We start from the raw sequence: 24,911 nt of genomic DNA, 5'->3' as shown, positions 1-24,911 counted from the left end.
AACTACCAGAGGCTCGCCCCAATGACGGCAACTGGCACCCCACCTTGGTCTGGCACCTCTCACTCACCTGCTCCACCATCCCAGCACGGCCAAGCCTGCCATGTTCTTTTCACGCCCCTGGTGGTCAGCACACATCATTGCAACTAGTTGTTTGGTGGTTTGCCGTTCAGTCTATTTGCATATTAACCTTTTATTGTATAGGATACCTCTTCGGAGAGGGAGTGACTTTAAGCTTAGAAACATTAGGTGTTCTTAAATGAAAAGTTTGAAAGATTGGACCACATGAAGATATCTTGTTGTTGTTTTTTGTTTGTTTGTTTTTGTTTTTTGGGTTTTTTTTTTAAATATGTTTTTTGGTTTTTTTTGTACAGAGAGGAAGAGAGAGGGATAGAGAGTTAGAAACATCAATGAGAGAGAGTCATCAATCAGCTGCCTCCTGCACACCCCCTACTGGGGATATGCCCGCAACCAAGGTACATGCCCTTGACCGGAATCGAACCCGGGACCCTTCAGTCCCCAAGCCGACGCTCCATCCATTGAGCCAAACCGGTTTTGGCGAGATATCTTGTTGTTGCTAATAATGGACAGTGGGATATCTACATAAGTCAGTCCTATTTTTTCCTTGGTTAATCTGTGAGTTTATGTTCTTTGCCCCTTTGTATATTGGGTCTCTTAGTGCCGCCTTAGTGATTTATATAAACTCATAAAAATATTACCTCAGTCATTTTCTGCAGGTCTTTCTCAAACTCCTTGCACTGTCATTTTATAACCATTTCTGTGATCCCTGCCATCAAACTTCCTGTTGTTTTCCTTAATATAAATTTCTAGATATAGAATTGCTAGATCATCTTCAGTTTGGGAATGAAACCTGTGGCAATAAAGGGCAACAATAGCCTTTTAAAAAATGTCTTTGTAGGCATTCTGCCAAAGGAAGAGGGAAAATGTACACAGGTGCTGTTTTGTTAGAATGATACTTAGCATTTCAATCACATTTTCATAATCTTTTAATTTTTTCCTCTCTGTGATTTAAAAGTCACATCATGTTTGCCATTAAAAGCCTTCAACATAGGTGCCCGTAGCTCTTAGCACAGCAAACCCTGCTCGGGCGAGTGTTGCAAACCCTGATGGTTGGTTATGAGCCCTGTCCAGGCTGCTTGCCTGTCTGCCCTTCCTTACAAATTAGTCACTCAGCAAGTAGTAGAGAGTGTGAGGAGGTAAGCTGAAATGCTTTTTAAAAAGCTGAAGTGAAGTTGTGGACAGAGTTCAACATAGAGCCAGGAGCTTATCTGTGGGTGATGACTGTCCATTTGTTTCAGGCACCAGTTCCAGTGAGTAGCTTACTGCTGGCTGCCGTCTAACCCATTGCTGCTCTGGACGCTATCAATGCGTTTGTTCTGCAAACTGGTGGGACGCTTCCAGCTTTTATGTTAGACAGCAGAGAGCCCCTAGTCTGCCTGCGGCCACTCAGTGCCTAGAGCTGACTTTCTATTCCTGCCCGGTGGTGGCATTTCCTGAGGGAAACCAATGTTCCTGGCACCTCTGCACTCCCAGCTGGCCTCCTCCCTGTCACCGTGATGGTACATTCTTTCCCAGCCTCCTCTGATCCCTAGCTCCACGTGGTCCGGATCCCTAGCCCTGGCCACATGCATGGTTTAAATTTGGATGAATAATAAAACGAACTCAGGCCCAAGGTCACAGGAGCCAGATGCTCAGTGGCCAGCAGCCTCATGTGGAAGAGAGTTCAGCTGATGTTCTGTCCCTGCAGAAAGTTCAGTGGGCAGTGCCTCCCACCTTCCCTGGTCAGCATAACTTACGAAGAACTCACACACTTACCGGTTTTTAAAACCTGAACATGTGGTGGCCTTCTTTTCCTACCCTTTTATTCATGGACGGACCCCTCAGAGGTTCTGGGCCCTCGGTCCTTCCCTAGAGCCATCCAGTGACTTACATTCCTCAGCTCCTCTCTGTGCACTGCCCCTTCCACAGGGCTCACAGCACGCGCACAGGCCACTAGCTCCTGTCCCTCCTCCTCACCCTGTTCCAGCAGAGAGACCGACACCCCATCTGAGTTCCCCGCCACACACTCCTCTGCCCTCACAGCCTGGACTCCGCCACGTCCCCGACAAGCCGCTCAAACAGGCGTTTGTGGGCCACCGGCTGCCTCCTGCTTGCCCTCCCTCGGTGTCGCAGAAGCACTTGGTACTCAATCTCCCCTTTCCGTGATGCTTTCTCTTCGGCTCTCCTCGCCTGGCCACGTGTCCCGTCAGCCCCTCCGTCTTCTGTGTCAGCGCAGTTCTGTCCTCCTTCCACTTCCTCTTCTCCCCAACGCCGGCTCCAGCCATTGCCCAGATTCGAGAGTGCCCAGAAGTGCAGTCTCCACACTAGATTTTTCCCTCAACTCCAGATCAGAGGTCCAGGTTTGCTGAGTATCTATCTCACTTAAAATTGCCTGCCTCTGTCTCAACGTTGAAACATTCACTTCAAGTGAAGTTCATAGCTCCGAGCATCTTTCCTCTCCAGGTGTCCTTATCTGTGACCAGTTATCCCACCCCGTCCCCACCACAGCTCCTCCCACTTCTCACTGCTTTCCCTCACCCCTTTCCCTAGTCCAGTGGTCGGCAAACTCATTAGTCAACAGAGCCAAGTATCAACAGTACAACGATTGAAATTTCTTTTGAGAGCGAAATTCTTTAAACTTAAACTTCTTCTAACACCAATTCTTCAAAATAGACTCTCCCAGGCCGTGGTATTTGTGGAAGAGCCACACTCAAGGGGCCAAAGAGCCACATGTGGCTCGTGAGTTTGCCGACCACGGTCTTAGCCTATCACGTCTCTCTTCTCCCTGGGATGGTTTTCCTGGCCGTCCTTATTCACCAGTCCTGACCTTCCACACCCGCCGCCCCCATGGCAGGGCTAACTCGCTGTCTTGGCCTGAGAGACAGCCTGTGTGCTGCTATTTTTACATCATTCTCTCTTTCCTTTTTTTTTCTTTAATGTATTTTTACCAGAGGACCGGTGCATGAAGTTTGTGCACTTAAAGGGGGGCGTCCCTCACCCCGGCCTGCACCCTCTCGCAGTCCGGGAACCCTTGGGGGATGTCCGCCCACCAGCTAGGCCCGATCCCCCCGGAGATCAGGTCTAAGCTGGCAGGCAGGCATCCCTCTCGCAATCCGGGACCCCTTGCTCCTTACCGCCTGCCTGCTCACTCCTTAGCACTGCTGCTCCTTAGCACTGCCGCCACCTGCGCTCTCCAGCCCTGAGCCCGGCTTCTGGCTGAGTGGTACTCCCCAATATGGGAAGGCACTGACCACCAGGGGGCAGCTCCTGCTTTGAGCATCTGCCCCCTGGTGGTCAATGCACATCATTGCAACTGGTCGTTCTTCTGGTCATTCCACCATTAAGTCACTTAGGCTTTTATTATATAGATTGATTTTAGAGAGGAAGGAAGAGCAGGGGAGAGAGAGAAACATGAATAATTAGAGAGAATCATTGATTGGTTGCCTCCTGCACATCCCACACTGGGGATCAAGCCCTCAACCCAGACATGCCTCTGATCAGGATTTGAACCAGGATCTCCTGGTTCATTGGTCAATGCTCAACCACTGAGCCACACCAGCCAGGCAATTCTTTCCTTCACTCATGTTGCCAGATACAGTTCCTGCAGGCCATTTATTTAAAAGTACTCACAAACACACGTATATATGAAAGCATGTGCATAATAATCACCAATGTAAATTTTTGAATAAACAATATATTCCCATGGTTTAAAACCCAAAAAGTACCAAAAGGCATGTAGTAAAAAACTTGGCTCCTACTTGTGCCCTTTATCTTCTCAGATCCTACCCTACTAAAGGTAGTCATGGTTAGTTTTATGTTTTTTTAAGAACATTTTTAATAACATACAAGTACACAAACGGGGAGGGGGGAGGCAAAAGTAGGTTTGCAGTTGTGAGTATACAACTTGTATTATTAATTATATTATTTTCCATATGAACCTTGTGTACATTTGTGTAAGTTTTCCCTTTTTATCATCATGATAACATAGGAAGTATGCTATTTTACACTATTCTTTATTTTTAAGATTTTTTAGAAAGGATGGAGAGGGAGAGAGAGAGAGAGGCATTGATCTGCTGTCTCCTGCACTCCCCCTACTGAGGATAAAGCCCGCAGCCCAGGCGTGTGTCCTGACCGGGAGTCGAACCAGCAACCTTTTGGTGCATAGGACAACACCCAACCAAGTAACTGAGCCACACAGGCTACACTGTTCTTCACTTAGTATTTGCTTCTAAAAAATAAATCTTATAGCCCTAGCTGGTTTTCTCAGTGGATAGAGCGTCAGCCTGCAGACTGAAGGGTCCCAGGTTCAATTCCGGTCAGGGCACAAGCCTGAGTTGCAGGCTCTATCCCCAGTAGGAGGCATGCAGAAGGCAGCCAATCAATTATTCTCTCTCACCATTGATGTTTCTATCTCTCTCTCCCTCTCCCTTCCTCTCTGAAATCAATAAAATTATATTTTAAAAAAATAAAAAACTTACAGATCTCTCATAAAGATCTCATTTGTATAACTACATAGAATCCTCTATGAATGTATCATAATTTATTTAACCAGTCCCCTCTTGATGGACATTTAACTCATTCCCCATCCTTTGCTATTCCTAGCACATCTGCAAGGAAGAACACGTATATCATTCATTTTGCTCTTATGCAAGTATATGCACAGGTCAGCTGTGAATCAGTCCTCTGCTGACCGCTCGCTGACCTCGCACAGTGCCTGCTGCTGGTGCTCCACTTCCCACGTACCAAGTTACAGATCCTCAGCCCAGGCCTAGTCCCAGTCCTCAGCCTTCGTGGACTCCCCCTGCAGCGGTCCTGTCTCCACCTGTCGGTATCGGGGGAGCGTCAGGCAGCTCGGTGGACAGTGCAGGCTGTGGGAGCAGGTGGCACTGAGGCCTGTTGGACTCCAGTATAGCTAAACAGCTCCACTTGCTCCTCCCCTAGCGCACCCCAAAGCAGTTTTTTTTTCTTTTTTAAGGAATAGTTTATTGATTTTTTTTTTTTTTTTTTTTTTTTTTTGAGAGAGAGAGAGGAAGGGAGGGAAACATTGATGTGAGAACATAATGTTGATTGGCTGCTTCCTGAACATCCCCCTCCTGGGGATCGAGCCTGAAACCGGGGCATGTGCCCTGCCTATGAATGGAACCAGCAACCTCTCGGTTCATGGGAAAACACCCGACCGACTGAGCCGCCTCGCCAGAGCCCGCCCCAAGCAGTTTGTCTCCCTCCCTTTACACGGAGTGCCTCCCCTCTTCTCTCTCCGGGCCCTCCAAATCACTGCCTCCTACAGCCTGAGCTCACATGCTACCACACCCAGGAAACTTTCTCAATTCCTACTCCTTTCTGCTAAAAAACGTTCTAGCTTTTGGTTCCTAATGCCGGGGACACAAGGATGGCACCTTGCTTTGATTTCTTGTTTATTTTTATTTTTCCTTATCATGGGTCAATTTCCTTTATTTCTCTTCATCAAAATTTATTTTTTTCTCAAAGGTAGAAAGGATCCTATCTCTGTGTGGGAAACGCCCGGGCTGGGCCGGTCCTTACCCACTCGGTTCCCGTGTGTCAGCACGGAGTGCGGCCAGTGTCGCAGGCGCCTGCACAGAGCCCTCGAGCACAGTCCTCAGGGCTTCCTGCCAGTGCCAGTCGCCCACATGTGGATCAGGCCTGTTAACTTACTTTTCATTATTTTTTTACCTAATTTCCTGTTTATTTTTTATCCCTTATCCTCTCCCTTTTGGCCACCATCAGCTTGTTCTCCATATCTATACGTCTGTTTCTCCTTTTCTTTTTTTTAAATATATTCTATTGATTTTTTTTTTTTACAGAGAGAAGGGAGAGGGATAGAGAGTTAGAAACATCGATGAAAGAGAAACATTGATTCTAGGCTAACACTCTATCTACTGAGGCAAACCGGTTAGGGCCTGTTTCTCCTTTTCTATTGTTCCTTTATTTTGTTTTTTATATTTCACATGTAAGTGGATCTTATGGTGTTTATTCTCTATCTGACATACTTGGTTTGGTATAATATCCTCTAAGTCCATCCACATTATTGCAAATAGCAAGATTTCATTACTTTTTATTGCTGAAAAACGTTCTTGTATGTGTGTGAGAGAGAGAGAAAGAGGGATACATATATCACTTCCTCTTTACCCATGCATCTATTGGTGGACATCGGGGTCGCATCCATTTCTTGGCTATTACTAGTAATGCGGCAGTGAACATAGGGCTGCATACCTCTGTTTTCCAGCTAGTGTGCTTTTGTTTTCAAAATCAGATCAATGCCCAGACGTGGAATTACTGAGTTGTACGGCAGGTCTCTTTTTAAGTGCTGGAGCAATCTCCAGGCGTTTCCATTAGCGGCCATACTAATTACAGTCCCACCAACAGGTACAGGGTTCCCTTTTCTCCACGTCTCTGCCAGGACTTACCTAAGGTTTCAAACATTTGAAAAACAAAAGAATTAATTTGCCTTAATAAATAAATCTTGATCACTCTCCACACAAACACACACAAAAAAAAAAAAATAGAGAAAAACATTTTTGGCCCACAAAAGACTTTAAAATAATTACCACAAAATAGATCTTAATTGCTTTGATTTCTCATCCCCCAAAAGTCTCCTCGCATAGGGTCTTGCATGTGCTAAGGAAGGGGAAAGAGCAGTGCTGATGCTGTTCTTGTCTAACGTGAGGTTTGGGGGATACTTTCAGTGCAGAGATCACCCCATCCCTGTCCCTGTCCCTGTCCCTGTGGGTTGTTATCGCTCAGTTAAAAATGCCTCCTTCTCCCTCCTAGGAATGTTTTTTTTTTTTTTTAATATATTTTATTTTATTGATTTTTTTTTGCCCCCCCTCCCTCCCTCCCTCCCGTACATACCCTCCCCTCCCCAGAGTTCCATGTCCATTGGTTGAACCTATATAGATGTACATAAGTTCTTCGGTTGATCTACTATCTCCCCCAGATCTTCCTCCCCTCCCCACTGTAATTCGACAGTCTGCCTGTTGTTTTACTGTCTCTATATCTGTCTCTTGGTTCATCAATTTATAATGTTCTTTATCATCCACAAATGAGTGAGGTCATGTGGTGTTTCTCTTTCATTGATTGGCTTATTTCACTCAGCATGATGTTCTCCATCCAGGTTGATGCAAATGATGAGAATTCCTTCTTTTTTATGGCAGCATAGTATTCCATTGTGTAGATGTACCATAGTTTTTGGATCCAATCATCTGCTGATGGGCACCTAGGCTGTTTCCAAATTCTGGCTATTGTAGATTGTGCTGCTATGAACATAGGGGTGCATATATCCTTTCTGATTGGTGTTTCTAGATTCTTGGGATATATTCCTAGGAGTGGGATTACTGGGTCAAATGGGAGTTCCATTTTCAGTTTTTTGAGGAAACTCCACACTGTTCTCCACAGTGGTTGCACCAGTCTACATTCCCACCAGCATTGCACGAGGGTCCCTTTTTCTCCACAACCTCGCCAACACTTGTCGTTTATTGATTTGTTGATGTTGGCCATTCTGACAGGTGTGAGATGGTACCGCATTGTTGTTTTGATTTGCACCTCTCGGACAATTAGCGACTTAGAGCATGTTTTCATGTGCCTTTTGGCCTTCCTTCTGTCTTCTTTTGAAAATATTCTATTTAGGTCCATTGCCCATTTTTTAATTGGATCATTCATCTTCCTTTTATTTAGTTGTATAAGCTGTCTGTAAATGTTGGAGATTAAACCTTTATCAGTGGTATTATTTGCAAATATATTCTCCCACACCGTAGGCTTTCTTGTTGTTTTGTTGATGGTTTCTTTTGCCGTAAAAAAGCTTTTTATTTTGATATAGTCCCATTTGTTTATTTTCTCTTTAGCTTCCATTGCTCTAGGGGTAGTATCCGTGAAGAAGTTCTTTTGGCATACGTCTGAGATTTTGCTGCCTGTGGATGCTTCTAGTATTTTTATGGTTTCCCGTCTGATGTTTAAGTCCTGTATCCATTTTGAGTTTATTTTGGTGAATGGTGTAAGTTGGTGATCTAGTTTCATTCTTTTGCATGTGTCTGTCCAATTTTCCCAACACCATTTATTGAAGAGACTGTCTTGACTCCATTGTATATTCATGCCTCCTTTCTCAAATATTAATTGAGCATATTGATTTGGGTTGATATCTGGGTTCTCGATTCTATTCCATTGATCTATATGTCTGTTCTTGTGCCAGTACCAGGCTGTTTTGAGAACCGTAGCTTTGTAATATAGTTTGAAGTCTGGCATTGAGATCCCTCCTACTTTACTCTTCTTTCTCAGGATTGCTGTGGCTATTCGGGGTCTTTTATTGTTCCAAATGAACTTTTGGAGAGTTCTTTCTAGGTCAGTGAAGTATGCTGTTGGTATTTTAATGGGGAGTGCATTGAACCTATAGATTGCTTTAGGAAGTATGGACATTTTGATGATGTTGATTCTACCAATCCATGAACATGGTATGTTCTTCCATCTCCTTACATCTTCCTCTATCTCTTTTTTCAGTGTCGTGTAGTTTTCCGCAAATAGGTCCTTTACTTCCTTAGTTAAATTTATTCCTAGGTATCTTAATTTTTTTGGTGCGATGGTAAATGGAATTGCTTTTTTAGCCTCTGTTTCTGTAGTTTCACTGTTGGTGTATAGAAATGCCATGGATTTTTTGGCATTAATTTTGTATCCTGCTACATTGCCAAATTCATTTATTAAGTCAATTAGTTTTTTAATGGAGTCCTTTGGGTTTTTTATGTACAATATCATGTCATCTGCAAATAAGGATAACTTTACTTCTTCTTTTCCAATTTGGATGCCTTTTATTTCCTCCTCTTGTCTAATTGCAATGGCTAGTACTTCCAGTACTATGTCAAACAGGAGTGGTGAGAGTGGGCATCCCTGTCTTGTTCCTGTTCGTAGAGGGAATGGTTTTAGTTTTTGCCCATTGAGTATAATGTTGGCTGTGGGTTTATCATAAATAGCTTTTATTATGTTGAGGTATGATCCTTGTACTCCCACCTTGTTAAGAGTTTTTAACAGGAAAGGGTGTGGGATTTTATCAAATGCTTTTTCTGCATCAATTGATATGACTATATGATTTTTATCTTTCAATTTGTTAATGTGATGTATCACGTTTATTGATTTGCGGATATTGTACCATCCTTGCATTCCTGGAATAAATCCTACTTGGTCATGGTGTATGATCTTTGTGATGTTCTTCTGGAGTCGATTTGCTAGAATTTTGTTGAGGATTTTGGCATCTATGTTCATGAGAGATATTGGCCTGTAATTCTCTTTCATTGAGTTGTCTTTATCTGGTTTTGGTATTAGAGTGATGCTGGCTTCATAGAAGGAGTTTGGAAGTGTTCCTTCCTCTTGTATTTTTTGGAATAGTCTGAGGAGGATAGGTTTTAGTTCTTCCTTGAATGTTTGGTAAAACTCTCCTGTGAAGCCATCTGGCCCTGGGCTTTTGTTTGCTGGAAGCTTTTTGATGACTGTTTCAATTTCTTCCCAAGTCACTGGTCTATTGAGATTTTTAGATTCTTCCTCATTGAGTTTTGGAAGATTATATTTTTCTAGGAATACGTCCATTTCCTCCAGGTTGTTCAGGTTGTTGGAATAGAGTTGTTCGTAGTATTTAGTAACAATCCGTTGTATTTCGGTGGGGTCTGTTGTTATTTCACCTCTTTCATTTCTGATTTTGTTTATTTGGGTCCTCTCTCTTTGTTTCTTGGTTAGCCTGGCTAGAGGTCCATCTATCTTGTTTATCTTTTCAAAGAACCAGCTCTTGGTTTTGTTGATCTTGTGTATTGTTTCTTTGGTCTCTATGTCGTTTATCTGTGCTCTGATTTTTGTTATTTCCTTTCTTCTGCTTACACTGGGCTTTTCTTGTTGTTCTTTTTCTAACTCTTTGAGTTGTAGAGTTAGATCACTTGTTAGCCTTTTTTCTAGTTTTTTGCAATAGGCTTGTAAGGATATGAACTTCCCTCTCAAAACTGCTTTTGCTGTGTCCCATAGATTTTGGATTGTTGTGTTTTCATTGTCATTTGTTTCCAGGATGTTTTTAATTTCTTCCTTGATTTCTCTGGTAACCCAGTCCTTGTTTAATAGCATGCTATTTAGTCTCCATGTGTTTGATTTCTTTGGATTATTTTTATTGTAGTTAATTTCCAGTTTTATGCCATTATGATCTGAGAAGATGCTTGATATGATTTCTATCTTCTTGAATTTGAAGAGACTTTGCCTATGTCCCAAAATGTGGTCTATCTTTGAGAATGTCCCATGTGCACTTGAGAAGAATGTATATTCTGTGGCTTTGGGGTGGAATGTTCTGAAGATGTCAATTAATTCCATCTGGTCTAGTGAGTCATTTAGGATTGATATTTCTTTGCTGATTTTTTGTTTAGATGATTTGTCGAAGGGTGACAGTGGGGTATTAAAATCTCCTACTATGATTGTATTGCTATTAATCTCTCTCTTAATGTCCTCCAGCAGTTTTTTTTTTTTTTATGTATTTTGTACTCCTGTATTGGGTGCATATATATTTACCAGGGTTATTTCTTCTTGTTGGATTGTTCCCTTTAGTATTATGAAGTGGCCTTCATTATCTCTTGTTATGTCCTTCACTCTGAGATCTAATTTGTCAGATATAAGTATTGCTACCCCAGCTTTTTTTTCATTTCCATTTGCCTGGAAAACTTTTTTCCATCCTTCACCCTCAGTCTGTGTGCATCTTTTTTTCTGAGGTGGGTTTCTTGTAGACAACAGATGTATGGGTCTTGTTTTCTTATCCAATCTGACACCCTATGTCTTTTGATTGGAGCATTTAATCCATTTACATTTAAGGTTATTATTGATAGGTACTCATTTGACGCCATTTTTATTCTATAACTGTGTTCCTTCTTCACTTCCTATTTCTTTATTTTTACAGTAGACCCTTTAGCATTTCTTGCATTGCTGGTTTGGTGGATATAAATCCCTTCAGTCTTTTTTTGTCTGTGAAGCTCCTGATTTCCCCTTCAATTTTGATTGATAGCCTTGCTGGGTACAGTATTCTTGGATTCAGACCCTTCCTTTGCATGACTTTGTATATTTCATCCCATTCCCTTCTGGCCTGATATGTTTCTGTTGAGAAATCAGTTGCTAGTCTGATGGGGGTTCCTTTGTATGTCACTTTCTGTCTCTCTCTGACTGCTTTTAAGATTCTTACTTTGTCGTTGTTGTTAGCCAATTTAATTATAATGTGCCTTGGCATCTTTTTTCTGGGATTTATTTTGCTTGGGACTCTGCGAGCATCTTGGATTTGTGTGGGTTTTTTCTTCTCTATCTCAGGAAAGTTTTCTGTCATTATTTCTTGAAATACTTTTTCCATGTCTACCTCAGTTTCCTTTCCTTCTGGAACCCCAATTATTCGAATATTATTTTGTTTTGTATTGTCCCAAAGCTCCCGTAGGCTCTCCTCCTGCTTTTTAATCTTTTTTTCTAGAAGCTGCTCTAATTGGGTATTTTTTTCCATCTTGTCTTCTAGCTCACTGATGCGGTCCTCTGCTTCATCTAGTCTACTCTTGATGCTTTCTACTGAGTTCTTCATGGTAGTGATGTCATTTTTCATTTCTTCTTGGTTCTTCTTCAATTCCTCTTGGTTCTTCTTCAATTCTTGGTTCTTCTTCAATTCCTCATGGCTCTTCTTCAATTCCTCATGGTTCTTCCTCTTTTCTTCTTGGTGATTGTCAAATTTCTCTTCCATTCTTTTTAGCCATCCTATGATCATTATTCTGAATTCTTGCTCTGGTAGGCTGCTTGCCTCTGACTCCTTTACTTCCTTTTCAGGTGATGCCTGCTTTTCTTTCATGTGTGGTCTATTTCTTTGTCTCCCCATGGCCTCTCTTTTCAGGATGTCTGGTTATGTGGTGTTTCTTCCCCTGCGTTGATTTAAAGGTACAAACTACAACACTACCAGGTACAACACAAGAGGCACTTAACAGGAATGTATTTACAATATTAATAACCTCCAACAAAGGTGACCACTAGAGAAAGGCAAATTGGGGGATAGGAGAGAAGGAAGAAAGGTAAAAATAAAATAAAGAAAAATTTTAAAAATAATAAATAAAATAAGTAAATAAGATAAAAAAAAAAAGAGGGATAAAGAGATAGAAAAAGAAGGAAAAAAGGTAATGACAAAATGAAGTTGGAAAACGGAAAAAAAGAAAAGAGAGAGAGAGAGAAAGAAAGAGAGAGAAGAAGGAAACTAAAAGAGAAATGGGAGACAAACTATATATCTGTGGAGAAAATTGCCATAGAACAACCACTGAACCCAGCCAATGCCAGTAACAATACTTGGAGATCAATACAAACTACAATATCCACTATTATTAAGTAAGGCTATGATATACAGAAGTACAAGAAACAAACAAAAACAGAGGATTTAAAAAAAAAAAAAAAAATACAAAGCAACAATAACAACACAGGTATAAGCATAACAATTTCACTAAAAAGCATAAAAATTCACAATAATCAACCATCACACAAACAATGAGAAAAGGATAAAGAGGAGAACCTTTTTTTTTTTCTTTTTTTTTTTAACTAGATAATATAGTGCAGAGAATGATATTTATACACTTGGGTCAGGGGTTGGAATTTAGGTCTATAAGTATAGTGAGAGCTTTAGCAGGGAGTATGCAGAAAGAATAGAGGAAAAACTAAAGCAGGCAAGGGATAGGATAAACCGGAGACTAAAAGGGTAAAGTTTAGTACGAGAGTGATGGTGTAAAGGTCAAGTTGAGAAAGGGTTGAATGATGATATAGAAGAGATTAAAATAGAATGAAGGTTACTCCCAATGTAAAAAAAAATAAAATAAAATAAAATGGTAGTGGAGAGGGGGGAAAAAAAAAGAAAAAAGGAAAAAAAAAAGGAAAAAGAAACAAAAATTGCAAAATAGCAGTAGTAATAGTGATGAAAGAGATTGAAAAATGTAATAATTGAAAAGGTAAAATCAAGTAAGGAAAAAAGAAAAAAAATTCGTTTCTTAAGTAAAAGATGAAAAAAGTGAAAATTAAATAAAAGATTAAAAGCTGAAAATAAAATAAAGAATGGCAAAATTAGCATAAAAAAGACCAGTAGTGGTCATTCACTTCCTCTGTTACTGTATTTGGCACGCCTGATTCACGGAGCAGACAGACGTGCAGTTCCCAGCATTCCACTGCACCTCAGTTTTGTAAGGTAATCCTTAATTTTAAGTAGGCTATATCTTAGTTATTTGTGTCCATTTATTTTTGATTAATAAAAATAAAAAAGAAAAAAAAAAGAAAAAGAAAAAGAAAAGAAAAAAGAAAAAAAAAGAAAAAAAAAAGAAAGAAAAAAAAAAAGCAGTTTGTAATTCAGCTCTTAGGTGTCAGTGTTTCTGGTTTGACCTCCCAGTCTTTTTGGTTGCTCTGGCCTTCTTTCTCTATGGCTCTAGCTGGCAGAGTGCCAACTGGCTCCCAGACTATTTCTAAAGCTCCGATCCCTTGTTTCCAGGAAGGCAATTTCCCCGGATAAGCCCAACTGAGCAGTCCTTCCCTAGTTTTCAGAAGCAAGGGGGTGAAGGGGGTCAGGTGCCAAGGTTTCCAGATGATCCGCCCTTGTCGGGACAGCCGCGATTCTTCCTCCTAGGAATGTTTTTAAGAACCTGGAGCCATAAAGTCTGCATCCTCGGTGGCTGCTGCTGTGCCTCCTGGGGAAGGAGGGTGCCATTCTGTTCCATGTGTATTCTGTTGCCAACTAAAAGCATTGGCAGGTGGCCAAATTACAGCACAACCCGCCCTTAACATGTGATTGGAAGCAGGTGTCATTTTTATTATGAAATTAAGATTGTTTTCTGAAACGTCAATTTTAACTTGAGGTTCGGGTAGTTTTTATTTGTTGGAATGACTGTCGCCGGTGCAGTCTGGCGAGGACGTGTTTAGAGGGCAGAGCAGACCCCGAGGGGGCGGGTCCGTGCGCCGCTGACGCCCTCCTCCCGGCAGGTCTTTGAGGAGCCCTCCCTCAGCCTCTTCGCGCTGGAGCACTGCGAGGGCCGGGAGCTGCACCTGGAAGAGGCTGTGAACTCGGTTCTGAACAAGGACCTGCACTTCTACACGCAGTCCGTGTGGGTGAAGAGTGGGCTGTAAGTATGGGGCGGGGGGGCCGAGCGGAAAGGGGCCATCCCCTCCGCCGCTGGCCTATAATCGCGGGGGGAGACAGACGGCGGGCCGGGCCTCTGGGCGGAGCCGTGGGAGGGAAGGCTGCCCTGTGCTCAGCGCCCGGTCACAGGGCAGGTCGGTCAGATGACCACAACCATCGAGCCCCTTCCTCTCAGAGGAACTTAATTAATTAAACAGCAGCTCGGTGCAGGCCACGGGCTGCACTCACTTGTAAGACGATGGTGTCCCCGTGTTTGGATTTGACATCTCCTTCGTCCCAGAGCTGTTTGCTCCGGGGAACTTATTTCCGTGCTCAGTCCCCTGGTCTGACTGACCCTGCCTCCCAGGCTGCTGTCCTCCTGCTGCCCTCCCTCTGCCCTCCTCCTATACCCTCCCCTGCCCTCCCTCTGTCCTCCCTCTGCCCTCCTCCTATACCCTCCCCTACCCTCCCTCTGCCCTCCTCCTATACCCTCCCTCTGTCCTCCTCCCCTCCTACTGTCCTCCTCCTATACCCTCCCCTGCCCTCCCTCTGCCCTCCTCCTATACCCTCCCTCTGTCCTCCTCCCCTCCTACTGTCCTCCCCTGCCCTCCCTATGTCCTCCTTCTGTCCTCCTTCTCCCCTCCTACTGCCCTCCCCTGCCCTGCTCCTGCACAGCTGGTGTTGGGAACCCAACGTCCACTAAAGGAACACACAGCCTCGATGATTAATGTGAAGAGGATTGTTTTTATTTCTTATGACTTTCAAATTTTGTAATAATGCTTTGCGTATTTAAATATCAGGGTAAAGAAAGAGGGGGGAAAAGCCAAGAATATAAATTGATTTGAAAATTAAGTCAACTGTTATCATAAACGGCTTTTGCAATATTCACATGTAATAGCAATTTACAATTTTTCTGCAAACATTTCACATGGTTTGGTGTTCATTAAACATAAATTAAGTATAATAACCCCCATATTATATTCCAGTATGTTATTTAACACTTAACCTTAAGCTGAATTCCATATCCCTGATTACATACCTTTGACAGCATCTTTATACATTTCTTTTCTTCACATTCCCAAGTGGAACTGATGTTTATGGCCTCATCTCAGGAGACTTGGCACCGTCTCATTTCATTCATTTGTAGAGAACTGGTGCCATTGTCCCTTGACCTTCTTATTTCTTGTCTTTTATCACCCACCTACTCTCACGGTGCAGGACTGTGAGATGGGAACACAGCGTAGGAATAGTGAAGGCTGTCCGCACGGTTTCCTACCCATGGCTATGGAATCCTGCGAGTGCACAGCCAGCTGCCGACCTCAGTGGCAGGTTTTGTTTAGGGGGCGGTTTTTTTAGTTTATTGTTGTTGTTAATCCTCACCCAATGATATTTTTTCCATTGATTTTTAGAGAGAGTGAAAGAGAGGAAGAGGGAGAGAGAGAGAGAAACATCAATGTGAGAGAGACACATCAGTCAGTTGTCTCCCACACCTGGGATTGAACCTGCAACCCAGTTGCATGCCTTTGAGTGGGAATCAAACCCAGGACCCTTCAGTGTGTGGGCTGATGCTCTAACTACTGAGCATGCAGACTAGGACAAGTTTTTAGTTTTGTTTAATCCCCTTATTATTCCAGATCTCTGATCAGCTTTTCAACTGTGAAATTCATTTAGATTGATATATAATGAAATAGTCTATTAAAATCTCACCAAGGGCCCAGCCTGTGTGGCTCAGTGGTTGAGCATTGACCTATGAACCAGGAGATCACAGTCTGATTCCTGGGTTGTGGGCGCATGCCTGGGTTGTGGGCTCAATCCCCAATGTTGGTCATGCAGGAGCCAGCCGATCAATGATTCTCCCTCATTGATGTTTCAGTCTCTCCCTCTTCCTTCCTCTCTCTGAAATCAATAAATATATATATATTTTTTAAATGTTATGAAAAATGACTTCGTGTTCATTCCAAAGGAACACAGTGTTTTGGAGCTGGAAGGGGACCTTGTTTGGAAACAGGAACCAGTGTCCTAACAAGCCCAAACCTTCTGAGCGCCTGTCCAGTGGGCTTTTTCCTGGTCATTGCTGCTTTTTCTGTTAAAAACTAGAATTACATATTTTTTCCTTTAAAAATACCTACAAAGTCAGATTTACAGAACGGACCCCAGCTGGTGTAATACGGGGACTGCCTTTTGTTTTGAAGTCCTCACTCTTCTTTCCTCTCATACAGGTGGATAGCTTATGAAGGATCCAATTTCTTGGGAAGACAAATCCTACTCACACCCAATGAGATCCCAAATTGGACGGCATTCAGCGGGTGGAAAACCATAGGTTCCCTCCGTCCTATGAAGCAGGTAGGGAGAAAAGAACCACGCCATCCAGAGCATCTCGGTTTCCCAGTAGAAGTGGCATAACCCACAGCAGCATCTGAAATAATGGCCATTTCACTCAGTTTGCCATTTATGTAGCAGGGTGAGTGGACGAGGCAATACTGTAGATTTTAGCCAGTTCATAAAATTCTGTCAATGTTGGATTGTAGCTTTCAGTCCAAATTTCCCGTTTCATGGAAAATGAAGGCATTATAAGCTCTGCAGCAAGCAATGGGGTGAGAATGAACTCTGAGGCTGCGCTCCTTAGACTCTCTATTTGGGTTTCCCCCATTTGTAGAATACTCAGGACAGGTCCTGGCAGTTTAATTCAAGTCGCATCTGTGGCACTGGTGCTTGGCAGTCTTCTGTTCAGAAGCTTCCCCCTGCACCAAGGGTGTGACCGCTCTTCCTGGGGCCGAGTGGCCTGGCTCCGCGGCCTCTGCAGTCTCCTGGCTCAGTCTTCTCCTCACTCTCACTCTGCCCCCCGCTCCAGCATCCAGCGGCCCCCTCAGCGGCTAGCACAGGTCTGCCCTGTCGGGTTCTCCTTCATTGGTTGCTGGCTGCCTCTACTCATCTCTGAAGTCGGCTTGTCTGCCAGGTCCTCAGTGATGCCTGTGTCTCCCTCTCTCCCAGCTGAGGCCGGATCCTAAAGACCTCATTCTCCTCCAAGCCCCGCATGCGGTTTGTAACCGGGTAGTTATGGTCGGAGTGGTGCTCGCACTCTGTTGCAGCCCCTGGAAGCAGGCACGGTGCAGAGTTTGCTTTTTGCGTCGCCCCAGTGCCTGTCACAGTGTAGGAGCTCAGGGCCTCATTTAATGAAGGAATGAAAGTGAAAACGGATGAATGTTTGGCATCATGGAAAGCATTGTGGAGAATGAAGGATGGGCATGACTTCTGCCTTTGTGGAGCTTCATTTTGAGGGATAAAATGTCCAGTTCTAAATCTATAATAACAAAAGGGCAATATGCTAATTAGACCGACATCTTCTGGAGGTCCTTCCTGACAAAGCCGGGTCCCGGGTGCCTGCGGGCAGCCCAGGGGAAGCCAACCTGGGTCCCAGGTGCCAGAGGAAAGCCAGTGCCAGCATCCAGGGGAAGGAAGGCCTATTCTTGCACAAATTTTTGTGCATTGGGTTTTTAGTCCTATATAATAAAAGGCTAATATGCAAATTATCCCATCTATCGGGAGTTTGACCAGGGGGCGGAACCAGCCGGCCAACCGTCCATGACACTCCCGCAGGCCAGCCTGGCCCAATCAGCCATGATTCGACGGGCTGGCTGGACCCCACCCATACACGTATTCATGCCCTGGGCCTCTAGTAGTAACATAAAATACAGGCAGAACTGGCGCGGAGAAGGGCAGTGTGGACACGTGGAAACGTTCAGGTTTCAGGAGCGGCGGACCACAGACTCTGGGTCACATGGTCAGTGGATATGCCATTTGCACTTTAACCCTTAGAGACCGTTCCTCACTTGATTCCAACCACAGCTCCTTAAGGCCGGAGTGTGTTTCTCATTTTCTAGATGAAAAAATATGGCCCCGGAGGTAAAGCAAATTGGCAAGAATCATTCAAGTGTCAGAACCAGGATTCAAACCAAATCGATTGTCCTCTAAAATCTGTGTTCTTAGGCAACCACACCCTACTCTCCTCCGAGAGATCCGTGTTTACAGAGGTCACTGTGCTCCCGGCACTGGGCTCAGCTACCCAGTAGGGGCTGTGCAGGAGGCAGCCGATCAGTGATTCTCTCATCATTGATGTTTTTATCTCTCCCTCTCCCTCCCTGAAATCAACAAAATAGATATTTATTTTTTTTAACTGATCTAATTGATCATGCTACTTCTCTCTCTCTCTCTCTCACACACACACACACACACACACACACTCACACACACACTCTCACACACATGCGCGCGCCTTCATTCCCACCACTCTGGTTCCGTTGGTTCACATCGTAGCCCAGTGACCTGTAAGCATGTGACTTTGGGCTGGAATGTCACCTCATCTCTTGGCACCTAAGACTCCTCACTGGTGAGACAGTGACCGCAGTCCTTACTTCCCACTGTCATTGTGAGGATTAAATAAGATACATGAAGAACTTGACACACTCCTGGCTCGTGTTACTATAATAACACATTTATCTTGCAAGTACCATTCGTATGTCTCTGGAGAGAATCAGAGATGCTCTTCCCACAGATCTCGGACGTCATGGGCGTCGTTCCTGGCAGAGAAGGTGGTGCAGGGTTTCCTGACCTTCACCTGCTTATTCTTCCCTCCTGGCACAAAGGATGATGGGTAATCACATGGGGGAAAGCAAGGCAGAAGTGGAACTTCCGGGTAGTTTTACCAACCATTCAATAACGTTTAATTCTGTGTTGTTAGAAACTCAAGAATGTTTCCCTCACCTCTGAAAGGGATTCCTTGCTGGGGAAGGAGGTCCCTGCCATTGCCCAGGGCCCTGAGAGTTAAAGATAACTAGGACAACAGCCTCTTGCTTTACATAGAAGCTTTTTGACAGTTAACATTATGTAATTCTTGCATTGTGCTTTAGGAAATACCTGATTCCTATTCTGGTTAAGCATTTAATTTCAAAATAGTATTTTAACAGGGTTTGTTTTTCTTGTCTATTTAGGCCACAGCTTTGAAACCCAGCCAAGGAATCCTGGGTTGCTAAAACAGTTCTGTAGGCCTATTGTCCTTTTGGTGAGGCTGTTGGTGCTGCTTTATTCATATTCTTGCCTAGAAATTAAGGAATAATTACAATGCGACTCTTTGAGGTTGGGAATCGGGAGTCACTGAAGCACTTACAATGCACATCAGTGCTTTACAGTCTAATTACAGAGGCATCAGCGTACAAGTGTGCAATAAGGGTAATTAGTGCCTGGCTTGAGTTAATTGAGTAAACCTGGGATGTTTGTTCCTAACATAATTGGAACTCTGTCCTCTGCGAAGGTCATGCCTGGTTTCTTACATGTACAAGGTAAGAAACTAATAACGATATAAGGAAGCCTCAAGAATTAATAATTGGCCCCAGCTGGTTTGGCTCAGTGGATAGAGTGTCGGCCTGCAGACTGAGGGGTCCCGGGTTCAATTCCGGTCAAGGACATGTACCTCCCTGCCCTGGTCAGGGGCATGCACGAGGCAACTAATTGATGTCTCTCTCACATCGGTGTTTCTTTCTGTCTCTCCCTCTCCCTTCCACTCTCTCTAAAAGTCAATGGGAAAAATATCCTCGAGTGAGGATTAAAAAAAAGAATAACTGCAGTGGGAAACCAGGCTGGATTATAGAAATTTAAATATGTTACTGTCATATTATGAATGTGGAAGTTACAGTTTGAAACATGTAGAACATTTTGCCAAGTAGAGGTCTTTTTCACCTGCTTTCAATGACCAGATTAAAAAAAATTGTCTATTTACTTAAGTGTTCCAAGTGTTCATTTCCTTAGGAAGGCTACCCATGGCAGCAATGTGCCAAATTCCAGCGGCTTTGCACCGATTTGTCACAAAGGCTGAGGTAGAACAGCCATTGCTGCTCTTGCTGTGATACCTTGTTGCATTGACCTGGCACTTAAATTTCACAGCGAAAGTCCTCCCTTATTACATAACAGACCACTTGTTAGCACTCAGCAAGGTTCTAACTGGGAGGCAACGCCTGAGCCAGGGTCCTCTGTTACCCCTCGGAGACCGGAGGCCTGGGTTCCGGGACTGAGGCCAGCTTGGCGGAACCTCAGCCATGTGCTGTCCTCCCACCAGCTCGCCGAGTGCTCCCGGCTCCTCTGGGCCTGGCCTCCCCCCGTCTGAGGGCGCTGAGTGCTGCTCAGCACAGGCCTCACAGCATCCTGCCGAGGGGAGGGCTGGTGCCCACAGACCTGGCTTCTCCACCTCCGTGTTAACCTTTCTGACAAAATTCAGGTCATAATTATACCTTGTTAAAGGGTTGTCCTGGTTATTAATACTGACAGATAATACAGTAGCCCAGAAAGCATATAGTATTAAGTTTTTTATTACCTATTGTCTTGAGAGGCTAGTCCTAGATTTAATATTTTAAAACTTTCTATATTCCACATCCGGGGATGCAGTCCTTTGTTACCCAGTTTTTAATGAACAGTGTAAAGGTCAGCGAAGTGTGAATGAGAACAAGGAGAGCTCCTGGGGTCCGCCCTCAGCGGTCGCAGGCACTCAGTCACAGCGCGGGCGGGGGTCTGGGGCTGCACACAGCCGCCGGGTCCTCGTGGGCGGCACCGGCCCTGGTCCTGCTCCCCGCCTCCCGTCACAGCAGAGCAGCTACTGGATTAAGCTTGTCAAGTCCCTAATCCCGCCCCGTCCACAAGGAATTCTAGAGAAGGAAAGTATTCCCTTTACTCTTCTGAAGGGCATTTTTCAGAAAAATATAATAGAGATTGTAAGTTGGAGCTTTGTGCTCAGTGGTGTAAGGATTTGCTAGTAGGAAATATTAATTTATATATATATATATTTGCTAAAGGGACTGAGTGAAACTGACAGGGACACGCTAAATCCCATCATCCCTCCCTCCCCCCCTCCAAGCCGCCACTTTGGAAGGACTGATCTCCACATCCAACAGGTTTTCCCTAAATGCCTGTTTCCCCGCCGCAGCCCGCAGTGTACATCAGGATCAAGAACCGGGCCCAGAACGAGTACCTGACGGTCACCGGAAACGCCGCCGACGCGCGGGCCGCCTGTGTGTGCACCGCCCCCTACAGCGGGAAGAGCACGCAGGTCTGGCACTACTGCCGCGGCCTCTTCAAATCCAAGGTGAGCGGCCGCACACGGGCCCTGCTGTGGGTTTGGCTTGTTCTTCTGGAAACCGGAATCTTGTGAAATCAACAGGCGTGAGAAACTAACGCAACTTCCTAGAAACAGTCTGTCCCCCTGACTACATACCAGTAAATACTGGTGCTTATACATGAAAGTGAACTGGACTTAGAGAAGTTTTCGATCTAGAAAATTCAGTTTCTGTTTTAAAGAGAAATCTAAGATGACAACACACTGTGCTCTAAGTGGTTCTTCAGAACCAATGGGGAGTCCCGGGTCCAGGCCGGGCGTGTGCTGCTCCGTGAGCTGCTCCTTCAGAGCCCAGTGGAGCTGGCTGCCTTTGGGATTCCAAACCTGGTGCTGCCTCCTCATTTTCAAAATGCACCACGAAGTGGTTAGAGAAGAGAGGAGCTGTCACTGGAGAAAGCCTAGAAAATAAAATCTAGGTTTCTGTTTCTCTGAGACCCCTCCGTGTCTGATGCCTTGAGAATAAACGTTTTAAAATGGTCCAAGTGTATTGTATCGTCTCACCAGTGGATTGTCTACTTTCACCTCATGCTTCACCAAAATTGAAAAGCATTAAGAAAACTAAGTTCTTTGAGCTAAAACTTTTAAGCTAGCAGGCACTTAACATGTAATTTCAGTCCAGCAGACATTTATTGAACATCTGTTGTCAGATGTAGGCATCTTTTTAAAAGCAAGTACCTCTGTTTCAGGTTTATTTCTAAACCATTTCCTCTCCTCAGGGATAAGGAAGACTTTCTGAAAGCTTACTGAAGTTATACTGTACATAGGTATGGTATTCCTTTCAGACGGGGCGTAGTCACTAATGTCTGCGGTTTGCTCACACGGAAGAAAAGGAGCGGCTGCCCCCGCTCCCGGAGCACCCGGCCCCCAGGCCTTTCCCTCGCCGAGCTCCACCGGCCTCCTCTGCTCCTGTACCTCGTTCCCTGGGCCCACCCAGCCCAGCTGGCTCCCTCCCCGGCCTCTGTAACGTGCTCAATAAACTTCCTCTTCAATTTGAAAAGAGAAAAGGGACCCAACCCAAGGTATTTTAGCAAACACAGTGCTGCCCGTGCATTTCTTAACCCTGCAGGCCAGCGACACCTGCCTGGATGTGATCGGCGGCCGGGACACGCCGGGAGCCAGGGTAGCCCTGTGGGCCGAACACGGGCAGCTGAGGCAGAAGTGGAGGCTGAACAAAAACGGCACCATCAGCTCCTGTCTCGGCAACCAGCTGGTCCTCGATGTGAGAGGTGGGCGTGCTGCGGGGTCCCATTTAAAGTTAAACCTCTTCCCTCTCCTGGTGAAGGAAGTCACTATGTGTAAGAGAGAGATTAAGTCATTTTAAATTGTGTCTGGAAAAAGTTAAGACAAACAAAACACTTAGCCACGTGGGTCAAGCAGGAAAAGCCTGACCCTGCCTGAGGCTCCTGCTCATTAACCAGCCGTAAAACTTACACTTGTCGTGCTGTGATCTTTGAGAACATTTTTACATTTGAATATCAAACCATAAAATATAATGTTTCTTTGAAAGAAACATCTCTGACTGTTTGCTATAAATTGCTCTAGTCCTTAAGAGCCCTCACTGAAACCGTGGGGAGTGTGTAACCTTGTTTTCCTCCAGCAAGGCCGGGGCGGGGGGGGGGGGGGGGGGGGGGGGGGGGGGCAGGGCTGCCGTGAGGCGGGTTAGCGGGACGGCCGCGGCCAGCGCCTGGCTCAGCCGGAGCCTCGGCCCCTGGCTCTCGGCGCCTGTGCTCGCCGGCTGCGGTGCTCGTGATGAGGTGAAGAACAGCTCAGCCTGTGAACTCAGTTTCCCGTTTCAGCCGCTTGGTAACGACATGCCAATCACCCAAACCACGGGCTGGACAATAGCTGGTGGGCACGGCTGAGCACCCGTGTGAAGAAATAATCTTTTCTTTTGGAATTTCTGTTCTAGGAGGAAATTATTTTGACAAGACCCACATCGTTGTGAATCAGCCCCTGGAGGGGGAGGAAACACAGAAATGGGACATTGAAGTCCTGTGAGCCTCGGCGGCATCCCACAAAGAGCAGAGGGGGGCCGGGCCGCCCGCCTCCGGGGAGGAGGCTCCTGGGTCCGGAGCAGCGCTTTTCCTGACGCTCCAGCGCCCACGGTGCTCCCCACGGGCAGGCGCTCAGCATCTTCTGCCCACTGCCCGCGCTCCTGTGAGGAGCGGGCCACGGTTTCTGGGGAAGGTTCTATTCCTGCTTCCTCTCCAGCCCGGGTGAGCGAGTCCCAGAAGCCTGTGCTTGCTCCCGTCCACCAATCTGCTCCCGCTCCTGACAGCGTCCTCAGGGCCTGGCAGTGCTGCCCGCCTGTAGTTATTCACATCCCAGGACGTGTGTGGATGAGCGCACGGCGCGGGGAAGTCAATTCCCATAGGTCGTGAATGATTTTTAGCAATATTTGAAGAATAGTTAATAAACCTCTTAAGCTGCTTTATTAATAGCGAAACCTTAAAGGTTTTGTGTTGAGGCTTTTATAACTGAAGCACCTTTAAGTATTCATGCTTGTAACTGACCCCAGGGAGGAACCTGAACTTTATTAGGAAAAGAACTCAAATATGGAGCATTGTCTGTGGCCATCCTTTGCTCAGTCCTTCAGACTTAAAAAGCACAAATCGCCTGACCATCCTTGCACTCTCAGTATTTAACAAAGACACCTCTGAGAGGCCACAAGCCTCTCAGTGTCACCTGTCCCGGCCTGAGTCCTCGCCCTCGGTGTTGCCTGATCTGCCCTCAAGAAGGGTTTATTAAAATTATTTCACCTCCGTATAAGACAGTCAGGTATGTATTTGCCTGATAAAGGGAAGTTTCACATGTTCAAATTAAAACCAAGTAGTATTTGAGACTTGACTATACCGTTTTACTGTAAGTAAAAGTGGAGTGGATTTTTCTACGAAATAGAAAACTCAGTGTTCCACTCCCATTTTAAATAGCTTCGTTTTAACAGAATCAGATAGGATCTCACCACCTTGGGCTTAGTTTCAAGCAATCATTGCCACTTTTAACCACTCAGTTCACAGGCATTTTCCTTCCTGAGCTGGTTTTAAACTGAGAGTTGGAGATAACTGTTCCCTTTATCCCCGACTTTTTCCAGAAAGCAGAAAAATGTCCTATTTTTTACATAGAAAGATTCAGTTCTCCAGTGGTATTTTTTAAAATATCAATCTATATGCACTTTAGGATGTAAAATAACAGTGAATTGTTTAAACTCAAAGACCCACTATTTTGAGAACTTTTTATAGACGTGGTCTTTCCATGTAGATATCATTGGGGTTTTTCCTTTCATCTCAGGCTCTTCTGTCATCTTTCAAAACTCTATAGAACTCGCTCCCGCCCACAGACATGAGTGCCTCATTAGTGTGGCAGCATTATTTAATGAAACTCATAGGGGTAACTTTATTTTAAACGGGGGCTTGTGTATACAAAAGATATGTATATTGTCATTGTAAAAAAAAAAAAAAAAGTTAAATTTTTTTCCTTCGTGTTAATTGCTTAACATTTTTCCAGAGCCAATGAGGCTCTTTAAAGAAGTTTCTTCCAAAGAACAGAGACAAAGCCAGGTAA

At 44.7% G+C, this 24,911-nt stretch overlaps 1 protein-coding gene across 1 annotated transcript in view; it reads left to right on the top strand.

Moving 5' to 3' along the window:
* The window catches only part of CRYBG3 (crystallin beta-gamma domain containing 3), a 130,876-nt gene extending 106,055 nt beyond the window's left edge, over positions 1-24,821 (top strand). Inside the window, exons 18-22 of the mRNA XM_084875401.1 lie at positions 14,056-14,195; positions 16,411-16,534; positions 21,162-21,320; positions 22,417-22,576; positions 23,260-24,821. Coding sequence (XP_084731527.1) covers positions 14,056-14,195; positions 16,411-16,534; positions 21,162-21,320; positions 22,417-22,576; positions 23,260-23,348 — 672 coding nt within the window. The 3' untranslated portion in view covers positions 23,349-24,821. The remainder of the gene's footprint in view (positions 1-14,055; positions 14,196-16,410; positions 16,535-21,161; positions 21,321-22,416; positions 22,577-23,259) is intronic.
* Positions 24,822-24,911: the final 90 nt, after the last annotated feature.

Source organism: Pipistrellus hanaki (genome assembly GCF_964339955.1).
Source record: "Pipistrellus hanaki genome assembly, chromosome: 2".
NCBI lineage: Eukaryota > Metazoa > Chordata > Mammalia > Chiroptera > Vespertilionidae > Pipistrellus > Pipistrellus hanaki.
This window is presented reverse-complemented; position numbering and strand designations above follow the sequence as displayed.